The sequence below is a fragment of the Trachypithecus francoisi genome, unplaced genomic scaffold (genome assembly GCF_009764315.1).
Source record: "Trachypithecus francoisi isolate TF-2019V2 unplaced genomic scaffold, Tfra_2.0 Lachesis_group2, whole genome shotgun sequence".
NCBI classification, from domain to species: domain Eukaryota; kingdom Metazoa; phylum Chordata; class Mammalia; order Primates; family Cercopithecidae; genus Trachypithecus; species Trachypithecus francoisi.
Window position 1 is genome coordinate 110930168 of NW_022681465.1, and position 26417 is coordinate 110956584.

General features: G+C 56.5%; 2 protein-coding genes across 8 annotated transcripts in view; one reads left to right on the forward strand and one right to left on the reverse strand.

Moving 5' to 3' along the window:
* Positions 1-509: 509 nt before the first annotated feature.
* HK3 (hexokinase 3) lies at positions 510-19031 on the forward strand. Of its 6 annotated transcripts, XM_033180077.1 has the most exons (20): positions 596-660; positions 2577-2648; positions 3741-3862; positions 8405-8567; positions 8764-8918; positions 9013-9132; positions 9224-9319; positions 10184-10283; positions 10364-10547; positions 11062-11217; positions 11361-11594; positions 12148-12443; positions 12547-12683; positions 12763-12882; positions 15745-15840; positions 16010-16109; positions 17742-17925; positions 18024-18179; positions 18335-18568; positions 18652-19000. In XM_033180077.1, the coding sequence occupies exons 3-20, from the start codon at positions 3767-3769 to the stop codon at positions 18794-18796; spliced, it is 2772 nt and encodes a 923-aa protein (XP_033035968.1). In that variant the 5' UTR covers positions 596-660; positions 2577-2648; positions 3741-3766; the 3' UTR covers positions 18797-19000. The 6 variants fall into 6 exon arrangements, 5 of the variants coding, with proteins under 5 accessions (XP_033035967.1, XP_033035971.1, XP_033035968.1 ...); XR_004429894.1 differs by lacking the exon at positions 2577-2648 and having other exon boundaries at positions 510-660; positions 18121-18179; positions 18652-19031; XM_033180076.1 differs by lacking the exon at positions 2577-2648 and having other exon boundaries at positions 510-660; positions 18652-19031.
* UNC5A (unc-5 netrin receptor A) overlaps positions 18971-26417 on the reverse strand; it is a 69086-nt gene continuing 61639 nt past the window's right edge. For both annotated transcript variants that reach the window (XM_033180083.1, XM_033180082.1), the window contains 9 exons: positions 25715-25903; positions 25305-25607; positions 22582-22669; positions 22160-22328; positions 21737-21970; positions 21467-21616; positions 21221-21385; positions 20374-20552; positions 18971-20147 (listed from right to left, as the gene is read on the reverse strand). In XM_033180083.1, coding sequence (XP_033035974.1) covers positions 19982-20147; positions 20374-20552; positions 21221-21385; positions 21467-21616; positions 21737-21970; positions 22160-22328; positions 22582-22669; positions 25305-25607; positions 25715-25903 — 1643 coding nt within the window. In that variant the 3' untranslated portion in view covers positions 18971-19981. The remainder of the gene's footprint in view (positions 20148-20373; positions 20553-21220; positions 21386-21466; positions 21617-21736; positions 21971-22159; positions 22329-22581; positions 22670-25304; positions 25608-25714; positions 25904-26417) is intronic.

Here is a 26417-nt window from a genome sequence, read left to right on the forward strand (position 1 = left end):
TCTGCAGTCTGCCTGTCACCTCCTCTCCCACCATATATCCCCACTTTGGTGTATCCTCTTCAGGCGCCTGGAGCTGCACCTCATTCCATGAAGGCACCTGTATGTGTGTGATTTGTGGTTGTGTACGTGCTCTCCACTTGGTCAAGGACCACTTTTGTCAGCATACTGCTGTTCTTTCTTCAAGGCTCAGCTGCTTCAGCTAGCCCTGCCCACTTTCTGCAGTCAGCCCCTTCCTCTTATGCTCCCACATTGCCTCTTGCTCAAAAGTACTTACCATAACCTTCCCAGGCCCAGCTCCTTCCAGAAGCGAGCCACCACCTCAAAACTCATTTTATTTGCAAAATAAATAGCCCTCAGCATTGTAGAGGGAATGGCCCAAAACCTTAGACCCAGTTCAAGGCTCCACTTTGCGGTGATCATCTTGCTCAAGTTTTCACCACAGCCTTGCCTAGGCTGGGCTACTCTTAGGGCAGGCCTGGAAGGAAGTGCAGCTTCCTGAATTAGCTGATGTTTGGTAAGTGGTGGTGGAGGAAAAGGGTGGGGCTTGAGGATATTATAACTCAGGTCACCCCTGAATGTCACTTTTGGTCATTGGGGTGCCTCATATTGCCAGACAAGAGCTCAGACCTGAGGAGAGTGGCCAGCTTCTGTGTGTCCCAGGTAAGTGCCTCGGTCTGATTACTGCCTGCTCCTTCTGCACTGTCTTGTCCTCATCCCTCCTGTTTGGCTCACGCCAGGGGAAGTGGACACTGAAAAGATTAAGCCAGCTGGTTCTCTTGCTTTGTTTTTGAGACGGGTTCTTTCTCTCTCTGTCACCCAGACTGGAGTGCAGTGGCACAGTCGGCTCACTGCAGCCTCAATCTCCTGGGCTCAAGTGATCCTCCCACCTCAGCCTCTGGAGTACCTGAGACTACAGGCACACATCACTACACCCAGCTAATTTTTGTTATTTTTTTTTTGTAGCAATGACATTTTGCCGTGTTGCCCAGGCTAGTCTCAAATTCCTGGGCTCAAGCAATCTGCCCGCCTAAGCCTCCCAAAGTGCTGGGATTACAGGTGCAAGCCACCACACCCAACCTGTCAGCTGGTTCTTGATGGCAGCTCCCAACATCAGCAGAGGTCCCTGGGGTACTTTTCAGGAGGAAAACTCACTTCATGTAGCCCATTCAGCTAAGGGGAGCCAAAGGGCCCTTAGTCAAACAGACCCTGGGCTCTGGATACTGCAGTGAAGGAGACTTGACCCTCCCTACAGGGAATCTCAGTTGGAAGAGACAGAGCTGAATACCTTTACCTAGCATATAAATATTAGGGACTTGGGGATTACGTCACAGATTCTGTCATGTAAAAATGCTGAATGAATATCGAATGGATGAGGGAATGAATGAGTGAGTGAATGAATAAATGAACTAGCTGGGCCTTGAAAGGAGGCCACGTGTGTAGCCCTTGGTCCTTTTCAAAGGTAATTGCCCCAGTTACCTCATTTTATCCTTGAAATAGACCTGTAGCATAGAACAAGCATTCCACACCCCTATTTGACAGATTCGGAAACTCGGCATAGGTATGTAAGGTTTCGGGGAGATTTATCAGAAGCTGATTTGTTGCTTTATTAAATAAGAAAAAACTACCCACTCCCCTTGCTTCCAGTTTCAGAAAGGCACATTAGCACATACCTATACCAGACCCTGTGCCAGCCATGAGTGCAGAGGTGATCAAGTTGGGTGAGGTAAAGAGGTGAAGAAACTAGAAGCAGAGGTATCAGGAGGCCGTTGTAATAATCAGGCCAGAGGATGGTCTGGTGCAGTGGCTGTGGGAATGGGGAGGAGGGGATGTACAGGAGAGCTCTTAGAGAGCCTGAGATCCAATTGCATAGAGGAGGTGAGGGTCAGGGATGCACACAGGCAACCCGAATGGCCGTGTGAGTGAGCACACTTCGATGTCTCCACTCAAGGTGGAGAACAGAAGAGCTTTGTGGGGGAAAGGTGACGGAAAAATGAGTATGGCTTTGTTGAATTTGAGGAGCTTCTCCACCATCCAGATAGTGATGTCTAACAGACCATTGGGACTTAGGACTTGGCTGAGGCCAAAGGTAGATTTGGGAGCCCTGAAACAGCTATTAATGAAACCTTGGGGATGGGTGAGATAAAGGGAGTGTGGAGGGAGGGCATGACCAGAAACTTGGGAACCCCATTGTCTGAAGGAAGAGAAATTACTGATGAAGACTATGAGAGACTCAGGAAGGAGACCTAGGAGAGTCTGGCTGTGAGAGCTAAGGGCACGGAGAATTCTGTAGCAAAGAGAATGACTAGTGGCTTTGCATGCCTGAGAGAGGGCAGTAAAGGTGAGGGCTGAGGAAAAGGCTTGGGATTGGGCAGTTAGGAGGTCACGAGTGACCATGTGGAGAGGGCAAATTAGTGAGTGTAATGGGAGTAGGCGAGGAGGGGAGTGCAGGGGTGGGAAGGTACTATATTTCCAGAAGTTCTGCTGTTGCAAGGAAGAGAGGTCAAGTGACTCAGTGAACAGATGTCTCTTCCCATATTGGACCCTCTGCTGTGTTTCCCTTTTCCCCACCCCTAAAGAGCCCCTGACTCACTGAAGGCTCCCTTGGGACTACGGGAACAGCAACACCACCTCCAGCTCGGATGAGCGAAGTATGACATTTCTACAGTTCTTTACAGTGTGCAAAGGACCACTCACTCCTTCAATCCTCCCAAGAACTTAGCTTTCCATGTTAGAAGAGGAAATGGAGACTCACAGAGTTTTGGTTCAGATTCAGCTACATAAATCTGAATGCACATCTGAGCAAGTTCCTTTGCTCTATGATCTCATTTGCCCCACACAGCCCTGTGATACATGTTGGTCCCATTTCACAGATGAAAAGCCTCAAGGTTGAGAGATGTGGCGAAGCTGCCTTGTGGAGAGCAGGGTCCCCACCTCTGAGCACAGGGCTCTTTCTGCTCTGCATCACTGCACTGTTAAGCCCCCCTGGTTTATGTCGCACATTACATCTCATAAAGCATTTCCCCAGGTGTTATTCTATTTAGCGCTCACAACAACCTTGTGAGGGTAGATACTATTTCCTCCTGTTTTACAGATGGAAGCTGAAATTCAAAGAAGTCATAAATGACTTGCCCAAGGTCATGTCACTAGTGGAACCCCTTTCTGAAGCACAGATCCACCCCTGTCCATGACCCCTGTTGCCTTCAGGACGAAATTCACGTGCCTTAGCCTGGCACAACGGCTGTCCCTAGTCCAGCCTGCCTGCCTCTCTGGCAGGTCTTTGCTCCCTTCTTTGTTCCAAGCCTCTAGCATGCCCCTGACCTCCCACCACAGCAGCATGTCCATCTATTATATGTGGCCATCTCACCCACTGCCTGTGCTAATCATACTGTGATTGATGATGAGACTGAGGTCCCTGAGGGCAGGGCCTAGGTCTGCTTCATCTGTACCGCAATGTCCAGCATAGCAGGCATCAGGAACTGGTGAATGTCAATGAATGACAGAATTAATGAACAGCATTTGGACTCAAATCAGCCTTTCCAGTGCTCTCTCATTTCACATGCTTGTGAAAAACAAGGGCCTTCTGGTTGACTGCTACAGGATCTTTGATGGTCGGAGGTTCTGAATTCTGCTCCCAGCTTCCTTCCTGGTCCCCTTCAGAAGGAAGGAAGTTGGCCTGGGTTACAGACTCCTAGGGCCTGTAGAGTAAATGGTTGACCCAGGTTGTCCATTTTCTACTGTAGGTGGCCAGCCTCCACTGTGGAAGCACATGGACTCCATTGGATCTGCAGGGTTGCGGCAGGGGGAAGAAGCCCTGAGTTACCCTGAGGAGGGCTTGCCTGGGCCCTCAGACAGCTCAGAGCTGGTAAGTTCAGCACTGGGTTCCTGTTTCATGCTTGTTCAAGGCCGTCAAGAGCTGCATGACTGAAGCTGCCATGGGGCCCTGGGCTCTCACCCATGCAGCCCCTTTCCACTGAGCTTTTCATATCTGAGCTGGTAACGATCTCTTTTCAGGCTCCAAAACAACTGCAAGGTTGGGAGGATCATCTTACAGGTGATGAAAAGGAACATAGAGAAGTGATATGACTTGAGTTTAAGACATGACAGGAGCTTGAGCTGAGGTGTTTCAACTCCAAACATATCACTTTTGCCACCTTGCCACACAGGTGCCACTCCTGCCCCAAGTGGGTTGACACAGTCTAGAGTGGACCTTCCCAGGATTATCTGGTCAAAAGCTGTATTCTTGAGACCTTTCCCGCCTCTCCAGTTCCTCTTGCATGTCTCCCTCAACGCAGCCACTATAATCAGCCACACAGATGATTTTAGTGCCAAACTCATGCCTGAGGCTTGCTCAGAAGTGAGTTTCTCCTTTTTTCTGTCATCTTGACCAAGATTTAGAAGTTGTCTCATACCACACCCTTGAGCAGGAAACTCTTTTGTAAGCCATTTCTTATCTCTTAGTCTCTGTTTCCTCATCAGGAAAATGGAGGAAAATAAAATCTAATACTCCCCACCCCCAAAGGCTAATGGAGATAAAGGACTTGCCTATGGCTGGACATGGTGGCTCACGCCTGTAATCCCAGCACTTTGGGAGGCCAAGGCGAGTGGATCACCTGAGGTTCAAGAGTTCAAGACCAGTCTGGTCAACATGGTGAAACCCCGTCTCTACTAAAAATACAAAATTAGCTAGGCATAGTGGTGCATGCCTGTAATCCCAGCTACTCAGGAGGCTGAGGCAGGAGAATCGCTTGAACCTGGGAGGCGGAGGTTGCCGTGAGCTGAGATTGTGGCACTGCACTCCAGCCTGGGCAACAAGAGCAAAACTCCATCTAAAAAAAAAAAAAAGCCCGGGCTCAGTGGCTCACGCCTGTAATCCCAGCATTTTGGGAGGCCGAGGCGGGCAGATCACAAGGTCAGGAGATCAAGACCCTCCTGGCTAACACGGTGAAACCCCATCTCTACTAAAAAATACAAAAAATTAGCTGGGTGTGGTGGCGGGTGCCTGTAGTCCCAGCTACTTGGGAGGCTGAGGCAGGAGAATGGTGTGAACCTGGGAGGCGGAGCTTGCAGTGAGCCAGGATTATGCCACTGCACTCCAGCCTGGGCGATAGAGCAAGATTCTGTCTAAAAATGAATGAATGAATGAATGAATGAATGAATAAATAAATAAATAAATAAATGGAACTTGCATAGAGGCGGTGCCCACTAAAGGGTTCTTGAGTCATTCTCTGCAGTTTCTTTAGTTTTCTGGCATGTTGTGACATCCACTTGACTAGGCTTGTTGCCCAGATTGTGGGGGCGTTACCCCTCGCTGCATTTCGTGCTCCCACTTTCCCCTTGTCCAACCAGTACCCCAAACCCTGCTGCAGACAGTTCTTCTGTGCCCAACCCACAGCTGTGCCTCAGGAGTGAGAGCAGTGGCTGGCCCAGTGCCTGCTCAGGCAGGACTGGCTCTAGGGCCTACTGTCATCTTCTCCCTCACTTCTCGCCCTCCCTGCTGACACTCCTGTGCAGGCCCACATTTGCCCTGCTGGCTCCGTCACATACACCTGCGGTTGAAAGAATTCCCTTCGGCTTTGGGAGACTTCACAGGGACACCAAATTTCCCATGGTCCTGGACTCCCAACTCAGCATCATAGGCCTTACCCTCTGCTCCCCTTGCTATGACCTTAGGTTGAAAAAAGGTTAGTTAACCACGTGTGGTCAGTTCCCAGCCCCATCTCAGAGGCCCTTCCCAACCCCTTCCCCTAGGCTTCTCTTTGTCATCAGAGGGGGTATGGAGTCAGGCTCTCCAGGCCAGGTGTGCTTTGTGCTCTGAGGACAGGGAACCCGTGCTCCACTGAGCATCTCCTACGTGTGACGCTGTTCCTCCACTTCAGGTTTTCTGTCTTTCTCAGTCCTCATGGCATCTCTGAGAAGTGGGTACTACTGTTCCCGATAGATAGAGGGGTCACTTGCTCAGAGGTGAGGCAACACAGCAAGTTGGTGACAAGAGCCAGAGTTGAAACCACACTGGACTTCACACGCTCTCTAATGCCTTTCTCCTTGCTCTTCTGGCAGAGGTCTCTCCCCACTCTTCCTGGGGTGTTGGAGGTGACTCCAATACCTTCTCTTGGCTTGTGTGTGCCTCGCCAGGATCTGTCAGGGAAGTCCTCCTGTCTTTCTTGAAGTTCTACTGTCTTCTAGTCTCTCCTCCTGAACATCTCAATGTGCCCAAGAGGAAAAGGAAGAAAAACAATTTGCCCAAGCCATTGACTTCTCCATGACTCTATTGTTTCCATGAAGCAATACTAAAACGCCCCTCCCATCCCAACAGCACTTGGCACTTCCACATACATTACAGCCTTTAATTCTCACGCCACCACAACCATCCAGTCAACAAATCCTGCTTCCAGCTGGTGCTCCTCGTGGCCCTGAGATGTAGCCTTGAGCAAGACATAGTCCCTGGCATTGGGGGACTTCCAAGTACTATTATTTTCTCAGTTTTGCACGAAGAGGTGACGGAGGCTCAGAGAGAGTGTGACTTTCCCAGGACCACAGAGCCAGAAAAAGGGAGTGCGAGGACCCAGGTGTAAGTTTTCTCAAGCCAGATCATCTGGGGTTTCTTTCCAGCAACTTTCATCGGCCTTGGGTTCTTTTCGAGGGAACTTTCTAGGTTGTATAAAGCTCTGCGTTGACGTGGAAACATCTCTGCAGTCAGGCAGATGGGGGTTCAAATTCTCCCCTGCCTCTTCACAGCTGCTAGGCCAGGCGGATGACTTGCCCTCTTGGAGCCTCCGTTTCCATGTTTCTAACGCTTGGGTGGCTGGGGCTCAGAGGGGCAAGGCTGAGACCCCGCCTGTCCTGCAGCTCTTTGACTTTGCTGCCCACTGCCTGAGCTCCTGGATGCACAGCCTGTGAGCAAACAGGGCCTGTAGCTTTGCTTCAGCTTCTCTTTCCCTTGTCACCAGACTGGCCTGGTCAGGGTGAGGTAGAGTGGGCATGGGCACCCCTAGCACGCATGGCTGCTGGAAGCATGTGCTGTAAGGTGAACGTGTAATGGACATCTGGCACCCCAGTTAGGATGATTTGCCTCCTTAGGGATCTGTTTCCCATTCTCTTCCTAAAGCAAGAGGTGGGACTGAGTTGTCCTTATCTCCCTCAAACGGCAGCCTCTCCTCCCAGCCTCTCCTCCCTCCCAGCCTCTCCTCCCTGGAGGGGCCTTATTATCCAGGTGCCTGAGTTGTTATTTCACAGATAAGGGTCCAGTTTGGGGCAATAGGTCATTGAAATGGAACTCCCATGTGACAGGAGGTGGGGGCTTTGGAAAGTCTGAGCCTGAGGAGTAGGAGGATGGAGTTGCTGGGCTGTGACCCTTCAATGAATCCAGGGAGGCTGTCGGGGCTTCTTTGAAGGATGGGTGAGAGAGTCGTCTAGGGCAGGGTTTTGCTCACAGGGATGAGGTCCCTGGGGCTCTTAAGCTACTGGGCTTCTGGTGGAGTGAGAGCCTGGGGTGTCCTGGCTTCTGCCTTCCTTGCCTTCTCACCTGCCCCTTCAGACTCTGATCCACCCCCAGATCAGTCTTCCCCGAATCCATCCCCTCACTCTTTCCCTGGATCTTCAAATGGCTTGTTCCCTTCCTTCATTTAGGTCACCTCCTCTGGAAAACCCTCTTGGACTCAATATCTAAAAATACCTCTTTCTACCCTGGTCACTCTCTAATTTCTTATCCTGCACCCTACCTTTAACAGCCACCATCACTACTGGAACCAAATTGTATGTTTATATGCTTAATTTCTGTCTCCCACCCTGGAATCTAAAGCATTTGTTGCTTCTTGGGTGGTTATGTGTGTGCAGTGCTTAGATCAGAGCTGGGTGCGTGGTGAGGGCTAGAGCAATGTTTCGGGAAGGATGACCGACGGAAAAAAGGACCGTCCTCTGCAGTGTGGTCTCCAAATGCTCTCGTGCTGGGCTTTTTCAGGCTTCAGAGTCTGAGAGTGGGTTAGGAGAGGGAAACACTTGAAGTTTGTTCGTGCATTTGTTTATTCTCTTGTTCGTCCAACAACAACTCACTGAGAGACTCTTGCTGTGGGTCCTGGGGAACCAGAGAGCAATAATTTGCAGTACGACAGGAAGAAGGTCTTGCCAAACCCTGAATTCAAAGAAGAAGGGGGTAGGGTAGAGGATGTAGGGAGTTGAGAAGGAGTCGTGAGGTAATGGGGCAGGAGGAGGAAGAAGGTGGGTTGTCTTTCCAGGACAGAGCCTTCTGAGGATGCCAGAGCTGGGTGCAGGCTGTTGGCAAGAGAGCCAGGGTGTATGAAGAGCCGAGAAGTGGGCTGGGCAGGGCAGGCCTCTGCCTTGGTTGGAGTTGGGGAGTCTGGCTAGCCCAGCAGTGCTCCTTCCCAGATGCTGGCCTGTTTCTCCCCAGGTGCAGGAGTGCCTGCAGCAGTTCAAGGTGACAAGGGCACAGCTACAGCAGATCCAAGCCAGCCTCTTGGGTTCCATGGAGCAGGCGCTGAGGGGACAGGCCAGCCCTGCCCCTGCGGTCCGGATGCTGCCCACATACGTGGGGTCCACCCCACATGGCACTGGTGGGTAGCATAGACTGAGATGCGTGGCCAGGCCTGGAAGAGGGTACTGAGCTAAGGGAGGGAAATGTTCCTTATTACTGTCCCCCATCTCTATGGCCCCTTGACCAGACTTTGCAGGCCTTAGGAATTTGGGAAGTGGGCAGAGGGCTCTGGTCGTGCCAGCTGCATGCCTTTCTGTGACCTGCTTGCCCTCTAGAACAAGGAGACTTCGTCGTGCTGGAGCTGGGGGCCACAGGGGCCTCACTGCGTGTTTTGTGGGTGACTCTAACTGGCACTGAGGGGCATAGGGTGGAGCCCAGAAGCCAGGAGTTTGTGATCCCCCAAGAGGTGATGCTGGGTGCTGGCCAGCAGGTAAGCACTCTCTGCCCAGCCTCTGGGGTCTGGGGGCCTGGCTGGGCAGCTGGGGCTCAGATGGGCAAGGCTGAGGCCCCCACCTCTCCTGCAGCTCTTTGACTTTGCTGCCCACTGCCTGTCTGAGTTCCTGGATGTGCAGCCTGTGAGCAAACAGTGTCTGCAACTTGGCTTCAGCTTCTCTTTCCCTTGTCACCAGACGGGCCTGGACAGGGTGAGGTGGAGTGGACATGGGACGCTGGGTGGAGGGTGGCTGCAGCCCCATGAAGGCCATCAGAGGAGTAACTCAGCTTCTCTACCTCCAGAGCACCCTCATTTCCTGGACCAAAGGTTTTAGGTGCAGTGGTGTGGAAGGGCAGGATGTGGTCCAGCTGCTGAGAGACGCCATTCAGAGGCATGGGGTGAGTGGAGGGGGACAGGAGGGAGGCCCATGCTGGCCTGGGCCTGGCACACATGCGTTGGGCCTGGGCTTCTGGGAGAGCTGCTTTCCTTTTCTCTTCGTGTCCTCCATCCAGTTTAACCTCAGGTACATGTTGCTACCATTCACATTGTATAGGTTAAAAAACACTGAGGCTAAGAAAGGTCAAATAAATGTTCAGGGCCCGGGACAAACAAACATGAATAGACTTTGACCTCTTCCTCAAAGTTTTCACAGTCTAGAGGGGGAAACGTTCTAATAAAAGATTGTCCGCGTCAAGGAGGAGTGCGTGGACAACTCTGGGAGTACTACGGAGGAAGCACCGGCTCTTTGATCAGGGACTTGAAGGAAGTGTTTGCCTCCTTCAAGTCAGGCTGGGACTGGGGCAGAAGATCTAGTCTCAGAGAAGGCCACAGACGAGAGTCTGGATGCTGGAGAAAGGCTGATGCGTCTGGACTAACCCTCTGTGGCGAGAAGCCAGTGCTGGGAGGAACGGGCTTGGGGAGCCAGGCAGAATGACAGTGAGGCTGGGAAGGCGCAGCGTTCAAGGAGGTGCTCAGTCTCAGGAAACTCATCCTGGTCCTGGGAGATGCTGAGGGTGGACGTCACTGTGACCTGGGGGCCCCATTTGGGGGTGAGGGGGGAGCTGAGGGTGAGATTGGAGGAAAAGCTCCTATAAAATGGAAGCCCAGAGCGTCTGTGGCACAAATGTGTGTGGCATGCAGACATGTGTTTCCTGGACTCTGTGTGTCTCCTCCAAAGCCAGGGCCCCAGCCCTGCCCATCCCTTGGATTCCCTGCTCTGGCCACTCAGGCCAGCCTTGACCTCTGCCCTCTCCATCATCCAGGCCTACAACATCGACGTGATTGCCGTGGTCAACGACACAGTGGGCACCATGATGGGCTGTGAGCTGGGGGCCAGGCCGTGTGAGGTTGGGCTAGTTGTAGGTGAGCCACAGACCATTTGTGATGACGGGTGGAGGCTGTGCTGCTTGGCGAGCAGGTCCTGACAGGTTCGTCTCTGCCAGACACGGGCACCAATGCGTGTTACATGGAGGAGGCACGGCACGTGGCAGTGCTGGATGAAGACCGGGGCCGCGTCTGTGTCAGCGTCGAGTGGGGCTCCTTCAGTGATGTTGGGGCGCTGGGGCCGGTGTTGACCACCTTCGACCACATCCTGGACCATGAGTCCCTGAATCCTGGTGCTCAGAGGTGCCCTGGTGGGGGGGCCCTGACCTTTGGTTCCAGGCCCTATCTATGCTCTGCTCCCAACCCCCTTCTGTTCCTGTTCTCAGGCCCTTAGGCCCCTCCCTGTCACTCTGAGGGTCTCCAGGGAGCAACCTGGGGGCCCTGGCCAGGTTCCAAGAAGGAAGGGCCCAAAGTTCTAGAACCCAGAATTGTCAACCCTTGGTCCTCCTGATTCCTGACTCTGCCCTGCCCTGACAGGTTGGGGGTTGAGGGCTGGAAGTGGCGGAGCAAAGTGCTCTCTGCCTTCCTTTGGGTTCTTCTTCCTCTCCCCAAGGCTTCGGAATGTAACCTATGTCAGAGGGGGCGATGGGGTAGAGGCGTACATCCACCTGTCCTCTGGGAGGCCATTCGTTGCTTCTGGAGTCTCCAATTTGGGAGCCCCAAAGAAAAGAATCCTTCTTTGGGAACGCTTGGAGGTAGGACGAGGTGGACTGAGGGCTTAGAAAAGGCTTTGTCCAGCCACCCTTCCCACCTTCAGGTTTGAGAAGATGATTGGAGGCCTGTATCTGGGTGAGTTGGTGCGGCTGGTGCTGGCTCACTTGGCCCGGCGTGGGGTCCTCTTTGGTGGCGGCACTTCCCCTGCCCTGCTGAGCCGAGGCAGCATCCTCCTGGAACACGTGGCTGAGATGGAGGAGTGAGTGGGGGAGACAGTGGCTTAGTGGGGGATTCTTGGCTTGGGGTAAGGGGAGGATACTCTGTCCCCAAGGTAGCCATGGGGCTTTAGTGGGATGGGGAGCTTCTGGGCTGAGCTCCAAACCACTTCTCTTTCCCCTACAGCCCCTCTGCTGGGGCAGCCCGTGTCCATGCTATCCTGCAGGACTTGGGCCTGAGCCCTGGAGCTTCAGATGTTGAGCTTGTGCAGCACGTGTGTGCGGCCGTATGCACACGGGCTGCCCAGCTCTGTGCTGCCTCCCTGGCCGCTGTTCTCTCCCGCCTCCAGCACGGCCGGGAGCAACAAACACTCCAGGTCGCTGTGGCCACCGGAGGCCGAGTGTGTGAGCGGCACCCCAGGTATTGTGGAAACACGATCCTCATGATTATGTGGCATGAGCACGTGTGTGTGATACACACCCAGAGGGTCCTCTGGGATCACGTCTGCAAGCCAGTGGACATGAAGGGCACTTAGGCAGAGGGAGGGCCAGACTGAGCTATGGGAGGCCAGAAGACATTCAAGGAGAGAAACAATCTTCCCTTTGTGTGTGCAAGGGTGGAGGCCATGGGGACATTGGGGCTTATGGTTGGTGCACAGAACAGATTTAGAATTGAAGTGATAGGGGAGGCTGGGTATGGTGGTGCACGCCTGTAATCTCAACACTTTGGGAGGCTGAGGTGGGAGGATCATTTGAGCCTGGGAGTTTGAGGTTGCAGTAAGCCATGATTACTCCATGGCACTCTAGCTTGGGTGACAGAGTGAGACTCGGTATCTAAAAAAACAAATAAAATAAAAAACAAGTGATGGGACCTTGGGCTTCAGGAGGCTCGAGGGGTCCGGGGCCAAGCCGGGCGCACCTGTGTGTGTCTGCGGGTCCGGGGCCAAACCGGGCGCACCTATATGTATCTATAGGTTCTGCAGCATCCTGCAGGGGACAGTGATGCTCCTGGCCCCGGAATGCGATGTCTCCTTCATCCCCTCTGCGGATGGTGGTGGCCGGGGAGTGGCGATGGTGACTGCCGTGGCTGCCCGTCTGGCTGCCCACCGGCGCCTGCTGGAAGAGACCCTGGCCCCGTTCCGGTTGAACCATGATCAGCTGGCAGCGGTTCAGGCACAGATGCGGAAGGCCATGATCAAGGGGCTCCGAGGGGAGGCCTCCTCCCTTCGCATGCTGCCCACTTTCGTCCGGGCCACGCCTGACGGCAGCGGTAAGAACCTGGCCTGAGTGTGGGACCAAAACATGGGGTCACAGTGTGGGCTGGGGCTGGAGCCACAAGCCCTGTCCTGGCACTGAGGGTCTCTGCCCAACAGAGCGAGGAGATTTCCTGGCCCTGGACCTCGGGGGCACGAACTTCCGTGTCCTCCTGGTACGTGTGACCACAGGTGTGCAGATCACCAGCCAGATCTACTCCATTCCTGAGAGTGTGGCCCAGGGCTCTGGGCAGCAGGTACCCACAGCCTGAACCTTGGTGTCTGAGGTGGGGAAGGGCTGAGCAGTGCCTACGCCTGACCTGTCCTGCCCCACAGCTCTTTGACCACATTGTGGACTGCATCGTGGACTTCCAGCAGAAGCAGGGCCTGAGTGGGCAGAGCCTCCCACTGGGTTTTACCTTCTCCTTCCCATGTAGGCAGCTTGGCCTGGACCAGGTGAGGGAGGGCCAAGAGAAGTGATTCCCAAGGGCCTCCTGTCCACATACCCTTCATGGAGTGGGCAGGGGACAGGGGAAAAGGCTGGGTGGTGGTGGGGGCTGGGGTTGGTGGTGGTGGCAGCACTGCTGGGCTGGCCTTGCACACAGCCTCAGTTTCCCCAGACAGGGTAGGCCCAGGGTTAGGGTCTGAAGCATTTGGGAGCAGGTCAGGCCTAGACTGGGGTTGATCAGAGGACAGATCATCCATTCTAGCTATAGCACTGGTGTGTGGGCCTCCGGGTCCTGCGGGAACCAGCGTTTGTTCCTGTCTCTAGCAGGGGCTTGAGGTTGCTTGGGGTTTTTTTGGCCTCTCTCCTCCTCCTTTCTTCGTTTGTTTCCTTCTCAGTGCCTGGCTCAGTGGTGGGTGCATGACTAGGGTGGCAGAGGGCCAGGCATAGGCCGACACACATCCCTACTCAGCACACACTTTAGCTTGTCCTTACACAAGGATGAAGGATTTCTCAATGTGCACACCTGAAGCCTGTCACAGAAACAATACCTCCCGGGCCTCGGGTCCAAACTCCCAGGAATCTTCCTCTCAGCATACCCAACTTCTGCTTGAAAGCCTCTTGCCAAGGAGCTCACTGCCCCAGAAGGCAACAGTTGCATTCTTAGACACCTGTGTTCAATGAAAAGCTTCATCTCACCTACTCCAACCAGCCTCCATGGGATTTTCATCCCCTACTCCTGCTCTGACCTCTCTCTGATATGCAAGAAATCACTCTGTCGCCCAGGTTGGAGTGCAATGGCATGATCTTGGCTCACTCACTACAGCTTCCACCTCCTGTGTTCAAGCGATCCTCCTGCCTCAGCCTCCCAAGTAGCTGGGACTACAGGCACATGCCAACATACCTGGCTAATTTTTAGTAGAGACGGGGTTTCACCATGTCAGCCAGGCTGATCTAGAAATCTTGACCTCAGGTGATCTGCTCACCTCAGCCTCCCAAATTGTTGGGATTACAGGAGTGAGCCACCGCGCTGCACCTGCTATGCAACTCTGTACTCTGCTTTCTTTTACACGGTGATCCTCTGGATGGTGCAGTGGGCCAGTCTTGCTGCTTGGCTGCTCTGCTCCAGGCTAAGCCTGCTCAGTCCTTTTGATTATGCCTTGTAAGATGTGAGAAGCAGGTGAGGCTCCACGTGCAAATTGGGGGTGGGGGTGGCGGGCAAGAAATATAGTCTTACTAATTTTCTGTAACTGAACTTAATTTCTGTGCTCAAGGCCGGGCGCGGTGGCTCAGGTCTGTAATCCCAGCACTTTGGGAGGCTGAGACGCGTGGATCACGAGGTCAGGAGTTCAAGACCAGCTTGGCCAAGATGCTGAAACCCCATCTCTACTAAAAATACAAAAATTAGCTGGGCGTGGCAGCGTGCGCCTGTAATTCCAGCTACTTGAGAGGCCGAGGCAGGAGAATCACTTGAATCCGGGTGGCAGAGGTTGCAGTGAGCTGAGATTGTGCCATTGCACTCCAGCCTGGGCGACAGAGCAAGACTCCGTCTAAAATAAAAACAAATGTTGGGCCCACATTCTTCTCAGGGGTGAAGACTTAACCAGTGCGGGGACTGCCTTCCCCAGGAGCCCCCTTGGCTCTGCAGCAGCCTTTGCTGTGCAGAATTTGCAGGGATTTGGGGACACAGGGAGGTGCCCCGGGCCCTGCTCTCTGGGCACCTCCCTCTGCCACTTTCTCTCTTGAGTCTTGACACCTTCCTGGGCATTACCTGGGGAAGGAGGGCAGAGGCCTCTTCTGTTCTCAGATTTCTCAGATCCCTTCTGAACAGGAGTTCAGCCCAGCGGGGAGGGCATAGGACACTTGTCTCAGGAAGCCATCAGCAACCTGGGTCTGACGTCCCCCTTTGCCTACCCTTCCCCATTCTAGGGATAGCAGCCCACACAGGGCCTATTACTCATCATCTGGTCTCTCTCAAACGGGTTCTTTCTCTCAAACATTCTTTCTCTCATTCTATCACATTCTCTGCTTTCTGTTTTTGAGACAATGAGCCTATAACAATTTAAAAGGAATAAAAGGACATATTGGAGGAAAATGTTGGTTACTATTTCTAAAATCTTCTGCCCCAAGGATGTCCTGACCTACCCTCCGTGCTCCTCCTCTGAGCAAAGCAGTCATTTTCTCCCAATAGCTGTAGACTCATTCCTGCTCCCCCTGCCCCCTCCCTCACAGGACGCACACTCAGAAAACAGCGCTCCTTTCCAGGTACCGTGCAGCCCTGTGTCACTAAGTTCTAAGTCCCTTTTCTCACAGTCCAGGAACTCCGCCTTCATCCTGCCCAGGCACCTGGGTTCTGGCTTTTCCATTCCTCTTCCCCTTGTATTTGGAACACTCGAGTGACTCGCCCATTGACACAGCTCTATCCTTGAAGCTGAGAATTCCTTCCTCTCGAGTAACTTGGAGTTCTTTCTGAAAGGGTGGGATCTGCTGTCATCTGGGCCTCGGAGCCTTCTCTGTACTCCCGTTTCACACACAGCACTCACTTTACCAGCTCTGTTCATTCCTAACCCAATTACAAAGGGCCATTCCTTCTGGGCAAACGTCTTAAAATGGCCAGACCCTCTGACCGTCTGGAACTAATAATGGAAAATGTAGGTTAGATGGTTATTAATAGGTTTTTGAACACCGAAAGCCTCCTGGGGAGTAGGGAGCAGGCAGAGGGCAAGGCCTTCAACCATACAGCAAAGTAGGCAAGGAATTGTGCTTGGGGAGTGTGGAAATCTTAGGCTTGTGATGGATGTAGGCTTTGTGGAGGCAGAGTGAGCCTGAAGGGGCCTCCAGTTTCCTGCCACTTCCTCTTGGTCTCACCCCAGGGCATCCTCCTGAACTGGACCAAGGGTTTTAATGCATCAGACTGCGAGGGCCAAGATGTCGTGAATCTGTTGCGGGAAGCCATCACGCGCAGACAGGTAGGAGCCTGTTCTAGGGGTGCTTTGGGGCTGTGGCAGCCCTTGAGGGGAGCAAACAGTCTCCTAGTTTCTGAGTGGGGAGCCCTCTGCGGTAGAGACCTCTGGGTCCGGTGCTGGTTGCTGTGACGACCGCGTTGCCCAGCAACTAGCAGCATCCTTTTGTGTGCAGGCAGTGGAGCTGAATGTGGTTGCCATTGTCAATGACACGGTGGGGACCATGATGTCCTGTGGCTATGAGGACCCCCGTTGCGAGATAGGCCTCATTGTCGGTGAGGAGGGCCCTGCCCTTTCATGCCCCTACTGCTTGGCAATTTGCTGCCTTCTGTGGATTCCTCCGGTTGGATGTTTCCTTGGCGTTGGGGATGTAGGATTGCTCTGGTCTGACCTAGCGGGGCTCTGGAACAATCTCGGGCTGGCAGTCTGGAACTTGGGTGTGTAGTCCAGCTCAGTGACTGACTCATGGTCATTTAAGCTCTCTGAACTTCAGTTTGCCATCTGATAAATGAATCTGAGCTTCGGAGTTGTACAGATTTGGGTGGAAATACTAGCTTTGTGTTTCCACTTGTGTGACCTTGGGCAAGTCACCAGAGCCTGTTTCCTCATCTCTAAGACAGAGATAAGAATAACAATTCCTGTCTCAAGGCATCATGAGGATGAAATGGGAGGGGACAAAATATAGCATGGTCCCTGGCTCATGGCACACACCTGGTGTTTGGAGCTGGGCGGGGGCAGGGAAGCAATGAGCAGTGAAGGTCCTTCAGACAGTCCGAGATTCTATCCTTATTGAGCACCTGCCCTGTGTCCACAGGGGACTGACTGGACACATAAAACAAGAGGCAATTTCTGCCTTCTCAGAGCTGACCACTCAGCAAGGGTTAAGCCCAGAACAACACGCGGTGGTCAGAGAGTGACTCGATTCTACACGTGGGCAGCAGTGAGGCCAAGATCAGGAGGGAATGGGTCCCAGGATGAGTGGAACTTGAAAGCCCTGAAAGAAAGGATTTGGTTCTGTTGGGGAAGAGGGATCCCACGGGGCATTGGTCTCTCAACACGAGGCATGTGGCGGCCTCTCTTGAGGGGGAGGTTTTCGAACCCAGGACCTGGCACAGTTAGGCACTTAGGAGAGGCATGCCCAGGTTGCTGTGGGCACAAACAGCTGGACAGAGGAACTCCAGGTGGGGCCAGCAAGGAGCCCACCTGCCTGGAGCTGAAGCTGTGTCAGGGAGAGGAGGGAGACGCCCTCATCCAGGCCTCATCCAGGCCCTCTGCCTGGAATGCCTTTTCCTTTCTGTGCTTCTTGGGTTCAGTCACTTCCTCTCTGTTGCTTTCCTGACCCTGTTGGCAGAGACTTGCCCCGTGGTCTGGGCTCCTATGATGCTTTCCTTGGTGCTTCCACAGGGACACAGAGGCTCCGTCAGAGCTGGCTATTCGTTGCCTGACCTCTGGCCAGACTGTGGGGCTCCTCATCTCTGATTTCTCTGTGTCCCCTGCTCCTGGTCCAGCACCTCTTAGTTGAAATAAGGGCCTGGCAGGCCAGTCCAGGGAGCTTCGGCCTCTCAACCGCAGAGAGCTGGGGGTGAGGGCGGGGGATGTCACATGTCTCCCAGGGGAATGACAGGACAGCTGGGCATTGTAGGAGCACTTGGGGGTGGCATGGTGGATGCACTGATGGTGATGTTGGTGAGAAAGGCAGTGAAGGTCCCCAGGGCTTGGAGCTGGCAGGGTCTGCACGAGGGATGTCTGGAAGGAAGGAGGACCAGGACTAGGGACAGGCTGTGAACATGAGGAGATGGAGAGGTAGAGAGAATGAGCCCGAATGTTGCCATCTCGGTATGGGAAGCGCTCAGAGGGTCCTTGTCCGCATCAATAAGTAGATTCCACGTTGTCTGGCCTCTCTGCAGGAACCGGCACCAATGCCTGCTACATGGAGGAGCTCAGGAATGTGGCGGGCGTGCCTGGGGACTCAGGCCGCATGTGCATCAACATGGAGTGGGGTGCCTTTGGGGACGATGGCTCTCTGGCCATGCTCAGCACCTGCTTTGATGCAAGTGTGGACCAGGCGTCCATCAACCCCGGCAAGCAGAGGTGTGGGCTGGGCCCAGGCAGTGGTGGCTGGCCATGACCGGTGCTGGGGACGGTGGCGGGGGGCCTTCTGCCCTGTGTGCACACACATGTTCATGCAGGTTTGAAAAGATGATCAGCGGCATGTACCTAGGGGAGATCGTCCGTCACATCCTTTTACATTTAACCAGCCTTGGCGTTCTCTTCCGGGGCCAGCAGACCCAGTGCCTTCAGACCAGGGACATCTTCAAGACCAAGTTCCTCTCTGAGATCGAAAGGTGCCTGAGGCCTACATTGCCTCCCCCACTGCAGGGAGCCTTTCTGTCCACGGTGGGGATTGCTGGCCATGGGTGGTGGTGAGGTCTGCTCTGGAGGATGAAGTGGGAGAAGTCATGACCTGCCTCTCTGTGCTCTCTTCCTTTCTGGCCCCCAGTGACAGCCTGGCCCTGCGGCAGGTCCGAGCCATCCTAGAGGATCTGGGGTTGCCCCTGACCTCAGATGACGCCCTGATGGTGCTAGAGGTGTGCCAGGCCGTGTCCCAGCGGGCTGCCCAGCTCTGCGGGGCGGGTGTAGCTGCTGTGGTGGAGAAGATCCGGGAGAACCGGGGCCTGGAAGAGCTGGCAGTGTCTGTGGGGGTGGATGGAACGCTCTACAAGCTGCACCCGCAGTGAGTCTGGGTGTGTGGGCTGGGGAAGGAGGTGTGGCTAGGCAGGGTGTTGGCCTGGGCTCACCTCAGTTCTCCCCTCACAGCTTCTCCAGCCTGGTGGCAGCCACGGTGCGGGAGCTGGCCCCTCGCTGTGTGGTCACATTCCTGCAGTCAGAGGATGGGTCTGGCAAAGGTGCAGCCCTGGTCACCGCTGTTGCCTGCCGTCTTGCACAGCTGACTCGTGTCTGAGGAAATCTCCAGGCTGAGGAGGTCTCCACCGCAGCCTTGCTGGACCTGGGTCAGGGTCTGCCTGTTTCCCAGCCAGGCCCAGCCACCCGGGATTCCCGGGACATCCCATGTGTGACCCCTCTAAGGCCATTTGGCCTTGCTCCCTGGCTTTCCCCGAGAGAAGTAGCACTCAGGTTAGCAATATATATATATAATTTATTTACATTCACGTCCAATAAAATCCCTATGCGCCCCGGCGGCCGGGCAAGGCTGTGTACATAAGGCCAAGTGTAAGTGCATGAATGCACTTAAGACAAAGTCAGGACACGAGCTTCACATGACAGGCCCCGCGTGGGGCACCAGCCAGCCCTGGGGACGGGCACACCACGCCACACACACTCGCCACTGTACAGCCCGGGACTCCCATTGCATATTCACAGGCCCCGCCGGGCAGGGCACCTCAAGGCTGGGGGAGGGGCAGGGGCAGGGAGGAGCCGTGGGGTGTCCCTGGGTGGGTGGAGAGAGGGCAGCACGTGAGAGGCAAATGTGCACCGACACTGGGCGTGAGACGTGAGCAGCCTCAGGTGTACAGCATGAGATGTGTGTGGTGGGGGGTGTCTGCATGACCCGGGGGGGTGTGTGTGAGATGAGCACACGAGGCACGCGTGGCATGTACTCGTGTGGTGGTCATGTGCCTGAATCCAGGGGCTAACCCCTGTCCGGCTGTGGCCCTCGGTCCTGCAGGCTTGGAGCAGGGCCCCTCAGACGTGCCCCTACCCAGCAGGCACAGAAATGTTTGCATAAGGTCCAGCTCAGGCAGGAGCTCCGGGGTCCTGGCCCAGGCCCAGTGTGTGCGTGCATGGCCGTGTGTATGCGGGGCCCCTGGAGAGGGACGGGAGGAGAGGTAGCATCACACGCACATACACACACACAGCTGGGCTGGGCCTGGCTCAGGCTCCAGGCACTGTCCATCCTGGGCCCTGGGGCTGAGTGTGAGCAGGTGGCAGTGCCAGCCTGGCTAGGCAGGCCATGGAGAGGTGGGAGTTCGGGCAGGGTCTGAAGGACCAGCATTAAGGGACAACTTTGGCCGGGAGGGGGCCTGTCCGAGCAGCTCTCCCCGGGGTGGGGAAGGGCCCCGTCCGGCTTCTGCCTGTCCTTGGTGGGTGCCAAAGCTGGTGAGAGTGTAGGCGTTGGGCCTGGCCGGCCTCAGCACTCGGCCTCCGACACTGTGAAGAGGCCAGCGTCTGGCTGGCCCAGTCCGGCTACTGCTGCAGCCAGCTGGCTGAGGTTGCCGTTGGGGAAGTGCCGCGCCTCCCACAGGTTGAGGATCATGGCTGTGGGGCTGGGCTTGGAGGCAAAGAAGCTGAGATGGCTGTGGAGGGGAGGAGGCCGTCAGCAGCCTGGCCTGGCCCCAGCCAACACCTCCTGGCCCCCTGGCCCACCCCAGAGTAGGGCCTCCCCCAAGCCAAACACAATGAATGCCCTGGTCACTAGTAGATACGGCACAGGCCCCACAGGGCCTCCTGTCCATGCCACCCCCCACCTAGGCAGGACTGTCGGTGGCCTGCGCAGGCCCTCTCTGCCCCTCTCCCACCCACCTGTCCAGGTGGAGTTTCTGGGCCAGAGTCCGCCAGTCGGCACCCCGGTTACAGGGTGGGTCCAGGCTGGAAATGATCTTCTGCCGAATGAGGAAGGGGATCTTGAAGGCACTGGGGCCCACCAGGGCTGGGACCCCCCCTTCACTCTCCAGAGCCAGCAACTCAGCAAACCTTGTGTCCTGGAGGTGGGAGGGACAGAGGTGCCTGTTAGAACTTTCCCCAAGCCTGGGCCCACTGCCACCTCCTGCTGGGGGAGCTCCCAGACTCCCCAGAGCATGGGGGCAGCATGAGCACTGGTACATCCTGGGCGCCTCCCATGTGCCAAGGCCCTGCTTACTGGAGCTCAGAAGTGCAGTGACCTGCCCAAAGCCACAAAGCCAGTGAGCAGAGGAGCCCTCTGTGGCCTCCCTCCCTCTCCGCCCTTTTCCCCTCCAAGTCATCCCGCCCAGCCTCTGCTGACACTCAACACGCACAGCTTTTTTCATGGCCTGAGTCCTCCCTGCCCAGCTCTCACTGCCACAAATGCTCTTCCCCTTAATGCTGCAGCCAAATGGCTCATTCTTTGGGGCCCAGTACAAAGCCCCTCCTCAGGGAAGCCCTCCAGGGTCTCCCCTCCTGCTGCTCCCATGTCCCCTGCACTCCCCTCCCCAAATCCCATTTGCACCTGCGCCTCCCTCTCTCTGAGTCTGGGAGGAAGCTACCAAGGGCTTTCTGGGAGGAGGTGGGCCTGAGGACAGGTGTGAGGGAGAGTGGGTGGCAGGGCAGGCAGGGCAGGAGCGTTTTGGGGGCTGGTGGGGAGTTGGTAGTGGGAGCACGTCACAGCGGTGCTGCAGCCCCTGCCGTCCACCTTGGTGATGTTGAAGTTGATGTTGAAGCTCTGCCCATCGCCCTCCACCTGCCACACCCACAGCTTGCAGGCCAGGTCGCTAGTGCTGGGGCTGACGCGCTCCAGGGTGAAGGTGCAGTGCAGGTACTGCTGCGTGCCGTTCCAGATGTGATAAAAGGGGATCTCCTGATGGGGGTGCAGAGAGGAGGTGTCAGGTGAGCCCAAGCTCCAGGCCCTCTGTGCACTCGCCATGGCCCTGGCCCTCACCTGGTAGCTGACGAGGAGCTTGCTCTGCCACAGGGAGCTGGGCACGTCGTGGATGGACAGGCGCAGGTTGTGGTAACTGTCCTTGAAGTGCAGGACCCGAGGCTCCTGGATCAGCTGTCCCCCCAGCTGCTTCTCCAGCTGCACCACCTCCTGCAGGGCCCCAGGTGGTCAGCCCAGGCCCCTCCCCACTGCCCCAGGCAATCAGTCCACAGGGCCAGGCATAGCTGGGCCTCCCAGCGGCAGGGGGCGGGGGTGAGGGGCGGGCGATACCTTGAGTGCGTCATGGGTGTCATGCAGGCAGTAGACCCGGATGTTGTACTCAAGGGAGGTGCAGGCCACCGGGGCAAACAGAAGCAGTTTGAGGCGCTTGGCAGCAGCCACGCTGAGGGCCTCTCCCACCAGGGCAAAGCGGCCCAGCTGCTCAGTGAAGACATAGCAGGCACTGGCCTCCAGCTGGCAGTAGTAGAGGTGGGAGGGCGCCTCCTCGCCCAGGTGCAGCACATCCTGCGGGCAGGGGTCAGTGGGTCAGTTCTGCCCAGCCTCAGAGCCCTGAGGCCAACTGTGGCTTCAAGAAGTGGCCGGAGACTGGGGAGGGGTGGGGGTTGGCTCAGGGCCAACCAGGGGTGGAGGGCTGGGCTGAGCGTGCAGTTAGCCCACATTCCCTTCCGGAGCCCGGGTCGGTTCCCTGCTCACCTCCCAGCTGCCCTCGCACGACTGCTTTTTGAGGCGCAGGCTCCAGCTGTCGGGGCTGGGCTCCCCACAGTGGTCCATAGCCAGGATGACTGGCCGGGTGAGCAGGACGCCGGGGGGTCCGCAGCTAACGATGGGACTCAGCAGGGTCTGACAGCCAGCTAGGGGCAACCTCAAGTGGGGGAATATGGGTGGGAGGGAAAGGTGTCAGTGGCCCATCCTGGGTCCTGAGGGCCAGGCCAAGGGCAGGGCAGCAGCGTCCCAGGGACCAGGGGCTTGGGCTGCAGAACCAGATGGGGCTTAGGCGCAGCTCTCCCCCTGCTGCCTCAGGCCAGGCACAACAGTGGGTGGGCAGGGGGCTTCCTGGGGACCAAAGGCAGCAGGTGGGTCCCTCCCACCCCGGGCAACAGGGCCCGCAGTCACACCTCACGTCTTCCGGCTTGTGCAGCGTGAGGTAGATCTCGTAGATCTTCCCTCGGGGTATGGCATCTGGGGGGATGAGGAGGCTGATTCCTGGAACAGCAGGAAGAGGGCCAGGGCTTACCCACTGCCAAAGCATCCAACACCCCACCAGACAGCCCCTCCAAGAGCCTCCCTGTGAGGACCGACTGGTGCCAGCCCGGCCTGGGGACCGAGGGGCCTCAAAGACTGCCATGCTGGCCAACCACCCCCACAGGCATGAAGCTGACTCGGGCACCCCATGAGCAACTGAGGGAACCCCGGTGGGGAAAGCATGCCGCGCTAGCTCAGGCGCAGGATACCTGGGGACAGAAGGCATGCTGTACCGACCTCCCTTGTCCCCTGAAAGGCACTGGGCAGGACCAGGGTATTCCTTGCTTAAAACCTTCCCTGCCTCCGGGATGAAGTCCAGCTCCCTGGCCTGGCATTGAAGGCCCTTTGCCTCTGGCCCCCACTGCCTCTCTAGCCCAGCCAGTGCTACATACTTGATGGTTCTGGAACCACTGCCTGAGCCCCCACTGCCCTCCTGTCCTGCTTTAGCCCCCCATCTCCATTGCCCCTGCTACTCTCTGCCACACCATGGTCCCTGCAGGTGGGGCGGGTCTTGAGCAACCTATCTCCTGGGCTGGATGCCCTCCCGTCGGCTGACTCGCCTCTGCTCCAGCATCTTGGGAGGAGCAGGATCAGTGTGTGCCGAGAGGGGAGTGGTTCAGCAGGGAGGTGGTGGGACAGGATCCGGCAAAGACGGGCCAGGGAGTCCCTCTAGAAGTGGTGAGCAGGGACTCCCCCAGACAGGGAGCCCTCACATGAGGAGGGGCTCCCAGCTCAGGACAGGTGGAGGGAGAGGAATTCCATGACTTTACCCCACCGAATCCAAAAGCAAAAGCACACTCCCCAGTGGGCAGTGCAGAGCAGGGCTGGGCTGGGTATCACAGTTTCACCGGAGAGTGCAGAGTCATAGCCACTGCTCCCTTCACTGGCCCGAACTGCCCCACAGTCCTAGCTGTAGTGTTGGTGACAATGCCACACATCCTCGCAGGAATGCTCTCCGTGGGGAAGCTACACACACTTGCATCTTCATTCATCAGATCCTAATGCTGGGTACTCAGGACGGCGAAGGAAAATGACAGACCCCACTCATGAAGCTCTTAGCCCAGCAGGGAGGACAAGTCAACCACAGCACAGGATGCGGGAGAAGTGGCAGTCACCCACGCTGCCTGGGCAGCAAAGGGCGAGGGCTGCGGGGCCGCACTGTCCCCCTGCGTCTCTGTAAGAGCTGACAGATGCCGTCTCACCTCGTCATCCCAACAGCCCCATGAGGGGTTCGTTATCATCCGTGTGGAGGTGAGGCACAGATGGCAAGAGCTGTCAGGCTGGGACCCAAAACAGAAGTCCCAGCTGAGCCGGTGGGAGGGGCGGGGGGTCAGTGCGTGCGAAGGGCAGCGCCGTGTGTCTGGGATGCTGAGAGTCCATGGTCGCTGCCGTGTGCAGGAGGATGTGTGTGAGGGAAGGGGCTGAAGCAGCTGGCCCGCAGGGGACAGGTCTTCTCTGCGGTGTCAGGTGGGCTTTGCAGGGGGCAGAGGGGAGCCCAGAAGGGGTTTGAGCATGAGAGGGTCATGATCAACTCTGGCTTCATTGGTGAAGGTTTAGAGCGAGGAACCAGGTAAGGGGTTTGGTGGCCTGTGTCAGGAGAAGCAGCAAGGGAGGATGAGAGCAGGAGGCAGCAGGAGCTATTGAGGAGCGACTGGCATGGGACTGAAGCTGGTGCGGGGCAAGGGCGGAAGAGCAGGAGGTCAAGGTGACGCCAAGTTTCTGGCTTGAGCAACTAGATGATCCGTGAACTGGGGAAAGCCAGGAACGGGGAGGTTCTGGGGGAGGGTGGGAGACGGTTCTGTTTTAGGCACCAGGAGTCTGAGGTGCTGTGAGACATCCAGATGGAGCTGGCCAGGAGGCAGCTGGGTGTACAGTTCTGTCGCCTGGGAGAACTGCAGGCTGAGGATGGGGGAGTGGGAGTTATCTGCACAGACACAGCGATTAAAGCCATGGAGTGGGCGAGGCCGCTCGGGGAGAAGGGTGCTGGGAGGGAGTTCAGAGGCACACCTACATGTATGGAACACGCAGCTGGAGACGGACAAGCAAACCAGGAGCACACGGGGTCATCTAAGCTCAGGACTTGAGAATTTCAGGTGGGAGTGGCCGGCCATGCCACAGGCTGCAGTCACTTCTTGCAAGGCAGCCATGGAAAGAGTTCGTCAGAGGGCTTCTCTGCTAGAGTGGGTGGAAGCCAGGATGCAGTGGGGACTCCAGGATGCCCTCTGCCCAGGCCTGTGCTGATCTGTTTGCCCCTGGTTGTCTCCCTGCTCAGTTGCAAGCTCCTTGGGGCCGGGGCTTGCCCTACCTCTGGGCCCAGGGCCCCACATGGAGACCGGCACAAGTAGGCTCGTTTGCTGTGTGTATGAACCGACAGTTATTTTGCGCCCACAGCCAACAGGAGGAAGACAGCTCTGGCCATGGCCTCGGTGCCAGCCAAGACAGTTCTCCCCAGAACTCCACCCCCTTTCCTTGCTGATCTGTCGTGGGACACTGAGGGGCACGAGAGGAACATCCAGCTGTCCCGTCCTCCTCTAGGAGGGAAGTGGAGATGAAGGAGGGAAGTGGAGCTCTCAGAGCCCCCTGGGGTCCTTCCTACCTGTGTTAGGGATCATCAGCCGGCCCCCGAGGAAGTTGAAGGTCCCATAGGTCATGTTGCTGGTGCCTCGGGGCAGGGAGCGGAAGTAGTTCTGGGTGGAGAGGCGGGAGACAAACTCCTCGGCCTCAGAGGTGGGGGAGCTGTGGTGCAGTGTGTGGCGGCCGCCACCCAGGGGGCTGAGCAGGTGCCCATTGGTGAGCTGGAACTTGGGGCTGGGCCCGTCCTGCCGGGGACAGAGACTGCCCTGGTAGGTGGTGGTGGTGGTGCTGAGGTCCGGCTGGATGGTGAGCAGATGGGGGTTGTCTGCAGGAGAAAGACAGACTCAGGCAGTGGCACTGAGGACATCCCTGCCCCAGCAGCCCTTGGCATGGGAGCTGGGGCAGGAGTGCTGGGGGCAGAGGGCCCCTCACCTGCTTTGCTGGGCTTGATGCTGACGGGCTGGAAGCCTGAGGTGAGAATGGATGAGTCAGCCACGTCTGAGTCCAGCCCCTCCTTCTTCCGGCAGTAAACGAGGATGAGGACAAGCAGCAGCAGGACCAGGCAGACGGCCACGGCGATGAGGCCCACGTAGAGGGCCACGTCCTCAGGGCCAGAAGCAGCTGCAGGAGACAGCGCGGCCTTGGTGGGGGCAGGGGTGTAGGAGTCTGGGAAGGAGACGTCAGCGGTCTGCATCCCAGGAGGATGAGGTCTGGACCCTGGGGCATCTGCACTAGCTAGGGAGCAGACGCTCGTGGCAGGGTGCGTGGAGTCCGTGCATGTGCATCCCAGCCCTGTATGTGCCATTACTGTGCTGTGTGACTCTGAGCAAATCACATCCCTCATGGGCTTGAAATCCTGGCTGAGTCTGCTGCCCGGAGGACAGAGGAGGGGAAGAGCTGCTTCCCCAGCGCAGATGATCTGGTGCCTGGCTGCTAGGCTGAACCTGCTGCCTGCTCTTCTGGGACAAGGGCAGCTTGGGCTGGGGGTGAACTCCTGGGATCCCCAGAGCAGGGGGTCTGCCTCCTGCATGGTTCCAGGTCAGTGCCTAGACCAGGAGCAGGGGTTTGGGGGCCCTTCTCTCTGTCTGCCTCCCCAAGGCCTGGGGCAGGTTTGGGGAGGGGGTGATTGACTGCT

Coding starts and splice junctions, on each gene's coding strand:
- HK3 (XM_033180076.1), top strand. CDS start 576: ATGTCACTTTTGGTCATTGGGGTGCCTCATATTGCCAGACAAGAGCTC. Junction 11,218..11,360: donor CACGTGGCTGAGATGGAGGA/GTGAGTGGGGGA, acceptor TTTCCCCTACAG/CCCCTCTGCTGGGGCAGCCC. Junction 15,841..16,009: donor AAGCCATCACGCGCAGACAG/GTAGGAGCCTGT, acceptor TTTTGTGTGCAG/GCAGTGGAGCTGAATGTGGT.